This window comes from Protobothrops mucrosquamatus, unplaced genomic scaffold (genome assembly GCF_001527695.2).
Source record: "Protobothrops mucrosquamatus isolate PMUCROS unplaced genomic scaffold, P.Mucros_1.0 scaffold13, whole genome shotgun sequence".
NCBI lineage: Eukaryota > Metazoa > Chordata > Lepidosauria > Squamata > Viperidae > Protobothrops > Protobothrops mucrosquamatus.
The window spans coordinates 2,039,333-2,051,944 of record NW_015386400.1 but is presented as its reverse complement, the minus strand read 5'-3'; the positions used below and the strand labels follow the sequence as shown (position 1 = coordinate 2,051,944).

General features: G+C 40.4%; 1 protein-coding gene across 1 annotated transcript in view; it reads left to right on the top strand.

The window, feature by feature from the left end:
- MAP3K8 (mitogen-activated protein kinase kinase kinase 8) overlaps positions 1–11,994 on the top strand; it is a 20,208-nt gene extending 8,214 nt beyond the window's left edge. The window contains exons 4-7 of the mRNA XM_029283083.1: positions 4,890–4,996; positions 5,651–5,803; positions 8,596–8,842; positions 10,799–11,994. Coding sequence (XP_029138916.1) covers positions 4,890–4,996; positions 5,651–5,803; positions 8,596–8,842; positions 10,799–10,929 — 638 coding nt within the window. The 3' untranslated portion in view covers positions 10,930–11,994. The remainder of the gene's footprint in view (positions 1–4,889; positions 4,997–5,650; positions 5,804–8,595; positions 8,843–10,798) is intronic.
- The last annotated feature ends 618 nt before the right edge of the window (positions 11,995–12,612 follow it).

Sequence of the window (12,612 nt, the reverse complement as noted above, 5' to 3'; positions counted from 1 at the left end):
TCTCTCTCTCTCCCTCCCTCCCTCCCCCTTGCCCTCTCTCTGTCTCTCTCTCTCTGCTGACATTCAAAAATCCAGTGGATGATGTTTATCGTGGCATGGAAAGCATCAGGAGACATTCCGGGGAGGAAAAATGTGGTAGAAATCCTACCAATTGAAAGCATTTCATATCTAGCTTTTATGAAATGATTTTTAGAGCAAGAAAAAAATCAATTCATACTAGAATAGAACAGAACAGAATAGAGCTGGAAGGGACCTTGGAGGTCTTTTAGTCCAGCCCCCTGCTCAAGCAGGAGGACCTATACCATCTCAGACAATTGACTGTCTAGCCTCTTCTTAAAAATCTCCAGTGATGGAGCGCCCATGATTTCTGAAGGCAAGCTGTTCCACTGGTTAATTGTCCTCACTGTCAGGAAGTTTCTCCTTAATTCCAGGTAGCTTCTCTCTTTGATCAGTTTCTAACCATTGTTTCTTGTCCTGCCCTCTGGTGCTTTGGTGAATAACGTGGTGGCAGCCTCTCAAATATTGGAATACTGCTATCATGTCTCCCCTATTTCTTCTTTTCTTTAGACTAGCCAAACCCAAGTACTACAGCCGTTCTTCGTATGTTTTAGTCTCCAGGAATTTAATCATCTTAGTTGCTCTTATCTGAATTTTTTCCAAACTCTCAACATCTTTTTTGTGACATGGTGACCAAAATTGGCTGCAGTATTCCATGTGTGGTCTTACTAGGGTTTTATAAAGTGGTACTACTACTTTAGGTGATCTTGATTCTATGCCTCTATGCCTACTCCTGTAGCCCATCAAAACTTTATTATTCTTTTGTATTCAAAGATGCAAACTCCAGACTTTTCTTCACATACATCTGACTGAGACACAAAGATGCCCTGTTTTTGGGGCCATTTCCCTCTGATGTTGCCTTCCTGTCATGTCCAATTCATGAATGAGATAGACTTAAATTATTCTTAGCTGTACTGGTTTTTCCCTCATAAGCCAAGAGCATCTAAAAACCAAGAACATCCAAAAGCAGCCATCAAATGTGCAAAATCTGCTATATATATCCAGGATAAAGTCAGGTGGCAAATAGTGGCTGGGATCAGAATGGGACTGTTTCAGACTGATAATGGACATGCTCCTTTTCCTCTTATGTGCCCTCCTTAACATTCTGCAGGACATCATTACACTGCGGTTCTTTCAGATCTGCAGAACTCCACTTGACTGCCCAGCCAGGATTAAGGTGATCACTTAGTTTAGCATAACTCTTCTCCTCATTCCCTTCTTAAGAGAGCATGGTAAACTCTGGAATAGCAGTTGTTGCCCATATACATGTAATGCCACTCCTGAAAGGGCTGCTAGAGTCTGGATCCCTCTGTCCTTTCCCCAAGACAATTAGGTCTTCCCTGCTCCCAATTGCTGGCCCGACGTCTCAAGGTCTCTTGCTCTGTCTCTCGCCCTGGCCGTTAGCCCACTCTGGTTGCTCACCTAGGCAGCTCCACTCGCCCGGCTGAGTTCACTTCCATTGTCCTTCAGTGCATCTAGCACCTCTTCTGTTCATTGGCTCACCCACTCATCTGGATCAGCTCATTTCTGCTGTCGTTTGGTGCATCTGGCACCCTCTCTGTTCACTGGGTCACTCACTTGCCTGGTGTATCTGGTGCTCCCTCTAGGCACTGGTTCAGCCATTTCCCTGGTGGCTTCTCTCTCTCCCTCTCCCTCCCTCCCTCCCTCCCTCCCTTTCCCCCTCCCCCCTCTCTTGCCCCATTGCCTCCTGTGCAGCCCCACCAAGCAAGGACCGTGGGGTGGGGTGGTGGCTGGTCCCCTCTTTCTCCTTATGTTTACTTTGCATCCGCCTTTGTTTGCCTCCTGCCATTTCTCCATTTGCCTCCCCCCCCCCTCTCTCTCTGTCTCCCTTTCTTTTCTACCTCTCTCTTCCTTTGTTCCCCCTTTGTGCCACATGCCTGTTCCTTTTATATCCTCTTCCCCTGGGCCATCCCTTCCCCCCTAATTTCTGTCAGGTTGTCTGCCCAGCGACATCCGCTGGCTGAGCATGGCTCTCTGCAACAGTCCCAAGTCCTGCCACACTGAGTGCAGCCCAGCCGGGCAATCACCCAGGTGCCTGCTGTGATAGAGGCTGCCAATCCGCTGGGCTCTCCTGCCTCTCCCTTGCCCCAATTGGATCCCCCTGAGATCCCTCTGGAAGTGGTGCAAGGTGGACACCCTGGGACACCCGCAGCCAAGCTGCTCAGCTGATTAGCACTACACCCCATTGTCGGCTGTCCCCACTACACACAATCCCTGCTACACAAAGAAAGGAAGAAAATTCCTAAGTAAAGGAGCTGCTTCTAACACAGCTTCCTTTCTATTTATTTTTTACTTTGTTCAGTTTGAGTTAGGAAAGAATGGGGCATAAGAGAAAGACATAGGAAGGAACTGCCAGACCTGCCCCTTTCTTGTTGTAACTCTACAAATGACAAAAGTTTTTTTTTATTTCCTGGCTGATGACAAGTAAAAGAGGGCAGTAAAACGAGGAACTGACCGAATGGCTTGATTATCACACTATAATAATAATAATAATAATAATAATAATAATAATAATAATAATAATAATTTATTATTATTATTATTATTATTATTATTATTATTATTTCAACCTTCCCTGGAACCTCCAGTAGATCAGGTTGGGGGACGAGTCCGTCCTTTGGGATATGGTAAAGTCTGTTTACCGAGAGGTCAGAGAAGAATTTTTGAAGGTCACAAGGAGCATTCACCGCTTCTGGAGGCAGGTTGTTCCACTGGTTAATTGTTCTAACTGTCAGGAAATTTCTCTTTAGTTCTAGGTTGCTTCTCTCTTTGGTTAGTTTCCATCCGTTGCTTCTTGTCCTGCCTTCAGGTGCTTTGGAGAATAGCTTGACTCCCTCTTCTTTGTGGCAGCCCCTGAGATATTGGAATACTGCTATCATGTCCCCCCTCGTCCTTCTCCTCATTAAACTAGACATACCCAATTCCAGCAACCGTTCCTTATATGCTTTAGCCTCCAGTCCCCTAATCATCTTTGTTGCTCTTCTCTGTACTCTTTCTAGAGTTTCAACATCTTTTTTACATTGTGGTGACCAAAACTGGATGCAGTATTCCAAGTGTGGCCTTACCAAGTACTGTACCATCCAAAACTAGGACAGTGCCATGTAGCAGTGACTTAGAACAGATGCATTACTGAAGAAGCAGGATAGAGTTTGGCAGTGTGGGTAGAGAATTGCACAACAGTAGAGGCTGAAGTAAATAGCACTTGAATTCAGCCATGAGGAAAGACCTTTGGAAGTTCTAATATTCACCATCCTTCTGAGCAAAGTTCTGCTCCTTGTTACCTTAGGTCTACTTCATTCCAAAAATATATTTTAGGCCAGTCAGTTTTCCCAATTTGGTACCTTCTAGATTTCTCAATCCAATTGTAGTCCTAAATGCATCTGAAGGGTTGCAGGCTGGAGGAATGTGATAGCATTGAAATGCTGCTATTCGGCAAGTGGGAATCAGAAATCTGAGCTATAGACTATGCAAAATATGTCATGCACTTGTGCTTATGTTATCTCATAATCATTCATAGTCCTGCACTAAGACGGGACTTACTCTTATACAACAAGGAGTGGATTGCTAAAGAACCACTTTGGTATTTGAACCAGAGACACCCCAAGAACACCACCCACGATGAGGAAGATACAGGATTTTGATCACTAAATAATTTTTTCTCCTTTTTGACTAAAAAAGCTCTGCTAAAATAAGTGACAGTTAAGCTTGATTTTAGCTTGTCCAAAACAGTGTAGCCATTGACGCATAAGGGGTTGAGAGGAAGAGTAGTTGCAAATGCAGACTTCCTAAATCTCAGTTACATGTTGTATGAAGATGCATGTCCTGCATGGTGATTGGTTGATCCAGCTTCTTGTTGATACTTTGTTGTTTGAGTGTCCCCAAATGTAAATGCAACAACTATTCAACTTTCTGAATTACAGACATATACATTACCTGACATGAGCCTTTACCTCTTGCTTGCCACTGGGATTTCCTGTTTAAATTGATCTCCCCATGATTTAGTTGAAGAGAGAATGGGGAGGAAGAGAGTGATCATATTTCTCTTTCTCCCTTTTTTCTCATCAACATGTAAAGTTCTCCCATCATCACTGCCACTGGGGCTACTTTGAAACTTAGATAATTTCAAAGACAGTCATGGTGTTATCCATGTGAAATGTTACGACTGAATAGATATTTCAGATCTCAGAATTTTAATTTGCCTTAGGACCACAATCCCCACAAAGTCTGGAATGTTGTGAAACTCCTGAAGGGTGGATTATGTCTACCAGTGGCTCAGGTTGTTGCTGAAGATCCACCAAAGTGGGTTTGTGAAGAGTATCTCATACCTTGGGTCTCACTGGATGCCCAGGAAGTCTCTTAACTTGGAATTGTCCTTGTGAGCTTCTTCAAACCCATAATTCGGTTCTCAGAGAGAAAATGACATAAGGGGACAATGAGACCAAGGTCAGAAGCCCACCTCTACCGAGATATCTCTGTTATCTCTTCTGTCCCTTCTGATATATCTTGAAGCCCCATTCTGTATGGAATATGCAGTTCAACATCAAATAATCCATCTACAACTGGTCAGATAATCCATCTATAAACTGGTCCAAGTGCAGGAAGTGGGGCAAAATAGCTATAATGGTTTTTTTTCCATCTAGTTAGGAATCACTGGTAGAAGAAGTCTCAAATGTATTTTTGCATGCTGTATGTGCCTGTTTAATAACTGCTTTCCTTTTAATTCCTGCCTGTACATTATTTTCTGTGTTAAACTAAAAGTGAAAATGTGTTCCCTCCATAGCCTAATCCTCATTTGTTCCTTTAATTTCCAGCAAGCAACATTGTTTTCATGTCTACCAAAGCTGTTTTAGTGGATTTTGGACTTAGTGTTCAAATGACAGAAGATGTTTACTATCCCAAAGAACTTCGAGGAACAGAGGTAATGATTCTCCGTGAGAAGATAGCCTTATCGCTGCCCCCTCTGTATCATAGTAATTGCAGAAGAATGAGATGGAACCCTGGATAATGTAAATGTTGGCATGGAGTTCCCCTTCTTCTCTGTCCATTTTCTCCAGTTTATTATGCATTAGTAAAATAACCACCATAGTGTGGTTTAACAGCTTTGACATATCATTTAGAATTTATCAAGATTGACATTAGCTAAACATTCTTGTTGGATAGAATTGCGCCAGCATTCTTTTGTCTAATGGTAAAGGGAAACTAGTGAAACACTACAGAAGAGTGTTTCAGATCTAGACAGGTTCAAACAGAAGCAAGCCGCCCTACACATTTGGTCATTATTATCAATATAAATCTTTATTAAATCTTAAATGGGATAGTCTATTATGATTTCTTGCCCTTTGTTAGTTGTTCACCATGCATCACTGCATCAAAATTGACAGCCAAATTTGGCACCAACAATTCTCCTATTTCTCTGAGCAAATGCTCAAAGTTTGCATGGCTTTTAAGTGAGATCAGCAAAAAAGGCAAAGATTTTTTTTTTAAACCTTCTAGGTCAAATTGCTTGGCTTTAAAGGTGATTCCAGGGTACAGTTGTCACAGAAGCTAATTTTCTTTTGGATTTTATTTGCAGATCTACATGAGTCCAGAAGTGATTCTCTGCCGAGGCCACAATACAAAAGCTGACATCTACAGCCTAGGAGCAACCATCATCCATATGCAAACCGGCATTCCACCATGGGTCAGTCGATATCCTCGTGCAGCCTATCCCTCCTATCTCTACATAGTAAGTTTATTTAATTGATTGTCCAATAAATATTCAGCAGCCAGTTGGCATCCTCTTTCTATAGACTTTATAGTAGTGCAGACTGGGAGTTGAAGTCCACTCATTTTAAACTTAGCAAGGTTGAAAAACACTGGGTTAGATAATTGGGTAAAACCTTTTGGTTTTGTAAACGTGATGAGGTTTTTAAAAATGGAACTGTGTTGATTTGCTCTCAGTGTCATGCAGGGTGTGTTTAGCAGCAGAACTGGAAGAAGATTATAGTATGGTAGGATTTGTTGAAAATCTAGGGTATATTTGGGAAATCTACTTTCTTTTCCAGCATTAGAGTTTTGCATTCATTAACCCTAACCCCAAACAAAATACGAGGAAACATGAGTTGGCAACTACATTGCTTATTGTTTATTATAAGCTTATTACCTCTGAACAGGCTTAGACAATAATGTATGATAAATAACATACAATAATCATCATATTATCAATATTTTAAGTATACCAAATAGTAACTGCAGTTAATCTAAATCATGTGCCAATCATTGAAATACAGTGCCTTATAATACAAATCAACTGATAGGTTCATGCCAAGCTCTGGGGTACAGGTGATCCTCAATTTCTGACTGGCTGTTTAGCAACAGTTCAAGGTTAAAATGGACCTGCCAAGGGCTGCTCATCACATGATTGTTTTTCAGTGATCAGCCCGCATTTATAGACTGTTTGGTTCTATGACTATGATTAATTACCTTTTTTGCTAGAAACAAAAAACACTTAATTGGGATAATGGATTTGCCTAAAAATATCATGTTCATGTTACAACCACTGCAAGAAATTGGGCGCAGTCACATGGTGATCTGCTTAAAAACTAGAACAACTTACAAATATAATTCTGGATTCAATCGCAGTCATATGTCAAGGTCTACTTGTCTCTCTCATTCTAATCTCAGTTCACAAGGGCACATTGGAAAAGCCATGCTTTTGCTTCTGTGTACCACATATGCACCCAGTGCATCCTGGTGCTGCTGGTGCCGCTGCCATGAGGAGCGTCCTGTTGGTATTGCCACTGCCACGAGGTGCATGCCGCGACACACCTCATGGCTGCGGCAACAGCAGGACGTACCTCATAGCGGTGGCAGCAACAGCGGGACGCACCTCACAGCAGTGTGATGCATCTTGCAATGGTGGCAACAACAGCAGGACACGCCTCACAGCGGCAGCAACAGCAGCAGGACGCACCTTGCGGTGGCGGCAATGGCAGCGGAACACACCTTGTGGCAGCAGCAGCAGCCCTGTGGCATGGTAAGCGAGTGTAGGGTGCGTGGGGCAGTCCCCCCTCCCCCCACCAGCTCCCCACTTCCCCCCCACCTTGCCTCACCTCATGTCTTAGCAAATAAGTAGTGCTTATTTTGGGGGTAGGGCTTATATAAGGCCCACCCCAAAATATCAGGCTAGGGCTTATTATTGGGGTAGATCTTATTTTCAGGGAAACACGGTAAGTACCCATCCTGTTTCTTTAAACAAGGATTCTAATCCGTGCTTCTGCGTGCAGTATATTCATGCTTATCATCCTCTATTCCCATAGATATCTAAAGAATGCTTTTCTTGGCGGGATGTGTTTGTATGCATATGTATGTGTGCATTTGGGTGTGGTGGAAAGGATTGTTGCTTTGGGTTTCTTTAAATATGCAAGGAGTCAAACTTGGAGGCTTCCAAAATTCCTTCCAAATGTGTGATTACCCACTAGTCCAACCCTGGGGAAGAGACAACTTCAGTTGTCAAGTAGCACAGGAAAAAGGATTAAGCAGTTGCCTCTCAGTAGCACCACTACAATCTAAATTTCTGTGAAGAACCTTCCCCAACTGGCTGATTGGGAACTCCCATGTTTCCATTGTATTAGAGATAATCATAGCTATTCTGCTGTATTCAATCCAGACAACTGAGATGGTGGTCCCATAATTATGTACCAAGCAGCATAGAGGTAACACTCACATTCACAGAAAACTAAGGTCAGAGGGGAGGTTTTTGGTATTTGGGTTGGGAAAAAATAGAAGTATACTTAGTCCTATGAGGTTTGACTACTGGAATATAGTGAAAACAAAACATTGTGGATATGAATCTATGAAGGAAGCTAGGATGCTGCTGTGATACCTCTCAGGCCTTTTGCATTCCCATTGTGTAAAACTTCACAAACCTCCACAGGATTGTGGATATGGGAACAATTTGGAGAATGAAGATGTTTTGTTGATCTGCGTAGGAGGGAGATAAAAACTACAAGCGAAAGATGAATTTTAAAAAAGCAGCTCTGAGCAATTCAGCTTACTTGTCTCTCTACAGAATCTAAACTTGACCAGCCAGAGCTATAAAATTCATCAGTACTGTTTTGAATGTAATGAAAATTGGTCCAAAGCTTAGTTGATTAAAATTAGGCAGAATTATACGATCAGAAATAGAATATTAAAAATATATTCAATATTCCTATATAGACTCCTTTCACATATACAAGCCCCGCCTGACTTTGAAACCAATTTAAGTATTTCCAGATGCAAAGCTGGCAAATTATGCCTTGGGAGGTTGTGCTTTGTTCCTATTTGGGGGGCAGGTTTTAATGTGAAGCTAGCTCTGCTTCCAGAATTCCTCTGGCTTTTTGTCTCAGGAGTAGAATGGCAATTTTCCAATCTGTGAATCAGAGAAAGGAAATTCCTAGAGCAGTAACTTTACAGCACGCAACTCTAGGGAACTCTTTCCTGCCTCCTCTTAAGCACCAAGTTACAATCTTCCTTTTTTAAACATTCTTTTGATAGATCCATAAACAGGCTCCGCCACTTGAGGACATTGCTGAGGATTGCAGTGCTTCTATGAGACAATTATTGGAAGTTGCTCTTGAAAGGAACCCCAACCAGAGACTTTCTGCTACAGAATTGCTCAAACATGAAGCCTTGCACCCATCGCGGGAGGAACAGCCTCGGTGTCAGAGTTTGGACTCAGCTCTTTTTGCACGAAAGAAGTTGCTGGAGAAGAATGAGTCGGAACTCTCTGAGAATATTTCAGGTACGGTCTGCTCTTATCTCCAGTTGCTTCCAGACAACTTCGGTCCTTATAGCAAAGACCCACGCACTTCCCTAGTCTCTTAATAAAAGTCTGAGGGCCAGCAAGACCAATATTTATGTGCAACACAGAATCCTTCTTAATTGAAAAGGCTTTAGATGAAGTGTGTCATTCCGCAAAATCAGTTCACATTGGCAACTAGGAATCTCAAGTATTTTGGAGCTTTCAAAATTGTGTAATCTAAGTGGTCCTCAGGTTACTATCACTCATTCAGCAATCATTCAAACTTTCCACAGGACTGAATGACGGGAACTTATATTGGGTCCTCAGAATTCTGGTCATTGCAATGTTCCTGCAGTCATATGCTTACAATCCTAATACTTGGATTGCCATTATAACCCAAGGACTATCTATAATGTTCTGCAGAATATGGAATATTAGATTATTTTCTAAAAAAGGTTAATAGTAGTAACTGCTCAATAGTAGTAATTGTGAGAGGGACCTCGGTGTCCTAGTGGACAATCACCTAAATATGAACCAGCAGTGTGCTGCAGTTGCCAAAAAGGCCAACACAGTGCTAGGCTGCATTAACAGAGGGATAGAATCAAGATCATGTGAAGTGTTAATACCACTTTACAATGCCTTGGTAAGGCCACACTTGGGATACTGCATCCAGTTTTGGTCACCACGATGTAAAAAAGATGTTGAGACTCTAGAAAGAGTACAGAGAAGAGCAACAAAGATGATTAGGGGACTGGAGGCTAAAGCATATAAGGAAAGGCTGCTGGAACTGGGTATGTCTAGTTTAATGAAGAGAAGGACGAGGGGGGACATGATAGCAGTGTTCCAATATCTCAGGGGCTGCCACAAAGAAGAGGGAGTCAAGCTATTTTCCAAGGCGCCTGAAGGCAGGACAAGAAGTAACAGGTGGAAACTAAGCAAGGAGAGAAGCAACCTAGAGCTAAGGAGAAACTTCCTGACAGTTAGAACAATTAACCATGGAACAACCTGCCTCCAGAAGCGGTGAATGCTCCAACACTGGAAGTTTTTAAGAAGAGACTGGAGAGCCATTTGTCTGAAATGGTATAGGGTTTCCTGCCTGAGCAGGGGGTTGGACTAGATGACCTCCAAGGTCCCTTCCAACTTTACTACTACTACTACTACTACTATTATTATTATTATTATTATTATAAATCATAATAGAAGACAAACTTGAGTGCAGTTGGTTGCTGTATCTGTCTTCTTCATTTTCCTAGAACTTCATTATTTTTGTCAATAATGTCTTAACAGTGCAGTCAGAAGTAAATTTCATAGTTCATCAGGTTACTTTTCTCCTAGCCAATGTAAGGTCAATATGGTTTTTATTTAATAATTGTGGACTTCATTCCTGATTTTGTTGTATTCGTTTGTCAAATAATTCCTGTTCTAACAGAGCTAAGACAAATCTGTATCCGCTCATATAAAGCTCTATTTTATATTTGATATAAAACTTCATTAGAAACGTGCTCATCCCTAATTGGTTTACAAAATTAACTATTTCTCATGCTCATTATACATTTAGTGGATGCCAAGGAGGGATTTAATGAAGAACACTTTAAGGCTTGCTAAAGGAACAAACATCTATTTAGTTGATGATAATATTTAGCTAACAAGAGTAAAACTTTATCTTCCCTTTGAAGTTATCTTAATTGGGAGCCATCATTATGTATACAGTTCCTCTACTTATTTATATAGGAAAGAGGGGAATTCATAAACCATAGAATCACAGAACTGTGGAATTGGGAGGGACCACAAAATTAGTCCAATTCTTTGCAATGTGGAGGAAAACCAATTAATGCATCCTGAAACGGTAATTGACCAATCTCCAGAGATGGAGAACCCCCAGTCTACATAGTTAATTGTTCTGAAACTACTTTTCTAGTGTATAATATATTTTTTTCTTTAATTTTTCCTTGTTAGATTCTTCAAGTCTTCGAATTACTGAGGAATCGGATTTGCTCAGGAGACAACGTTCATTATATATAGACCTTGGAGCATTAGCTGGCTACTTTAATATTGTCCGGGGACCAACAGCATTAGATTATGACTAGATTTGAGGATCTCTCATGTGTAACTGAACAGGAATAGTATATATAGAGAGATAGGAGAGAGAGAAAAGCTTTAATTGGCTGTGCTTGGATTCTTTGAACACTTAACAATGTTTAATGAATGTACTGGATGAATTCCGTTGCTACTTCTAATCACTTCCACATCCCAGTGCTCTGGTAATTGATTTTTAATACAGTTACACTGATTGGTTTGCTTTGGTTATGACTGAAATAATCATCTCCTTTTTAAATAATATTTTGAGACTTTTTTTTGTCATACTTCCTAGTTTTCAGTGCTGTTGCAATGACCTCCTTTTTTCAGACTGAGGGTGTGGCAAATTTAAGAATTCTGTATATAAGCTAAGAACATTTCCAAGAGAACATGACTGAATTCAACGTCACTTAGTTTCCTAATTAATATGTATTGTTTAATTCATGTATATCTACTGGTTTTGAGGAAGAAAACCCCTATTGCTTCTTGCACCTCCTGTTTAAATTTTTATTTATCAAGCTGCTAGACAGAGAATTGTCAAAATGCCTGTTCCCGGTGCTGGCTGCAAATATTTTCCATCAAAATAGTTCTTTGGCATGAATGGGAACTATGCCAGTTCTTGAGATAAACTCTGTCATGTGAATGTAAATTACACAAAGACTTAGTAACTGTAATCATAGGCTATTTGAATGTTAATACATTGTATGATGACTCATGAGGGTGAGCTTAATTTAATCTAAGAACTATGTGTTAAAAATAGACATGTAGTTAGGTGTTATGATTGTTTTATTTCCTATGGGAAGAATACCTCCTTTTGTTTTTGAAGATTTGAGTGCATTTAAAACAGTGTTTTGAATGATAGTAAAACTAGTTCAAGAACAAAGCTTTGTACATCCTGTGGGATGAATACATCAACTTTTATAAAACAGTTTAGTAGTTTATTAAGCTATTTTTTTAAGAGGCATACTATGTATGTTATAAACAGAGTGGTTAACAACATCATAGTTTAGATTTTTTATTTAAATGTCTTTGTATGGAGGGATTTGTATCAATTTCTTGAAGTCCTAATTCCTGAATCAGTTATTGTAAAAAATAATAAATTTATGTTAAACATATTTACTGTTTTGGGATGAAAGTGATATGAAATTATTAGTTTGTTTTGTTCCATTTCTCTTTTGTTGTTAAGCATGTTTATTTCAAAGCTGTTGGGAGGGCAAATTTTCAGAGACTGCTACTTAACTTCTGGGTTTTCTGGAGAATCACGGAAGCTTCTTGTGACAAAAAGGGTGGTCAAGTTCTGTCTTCTACATCTGTCTGTCTGTCTATCATCTATCTATCTATCATCCACATAATCTACATCTCAATGCAATTATATGACTCTTGGCAGTTCACAATAATAAAGCAGAATAATCAAACCAAAATATCACAATATACATTAAAGCAATATATAAAGCAATACACAGAAGTCTTAAAAAGCTCTGTTTTTCAGGAAAGCTAATATGTTGGAGAAAAGTGGACCACTACAGAAAATCAATGCTTTTGGCTTTAGGCCACCTAATTCCCTCCAAATGAGAACATCCTCCTGTTTTCCCCACCACAGTATTAATCTAGTTGGCAGTCATGAGGATGGGAGCCATTTGAGTCCAATTCTCCCTTCACAAGTAAGATCACAAGCTGATATTGAGTAAAGGCCC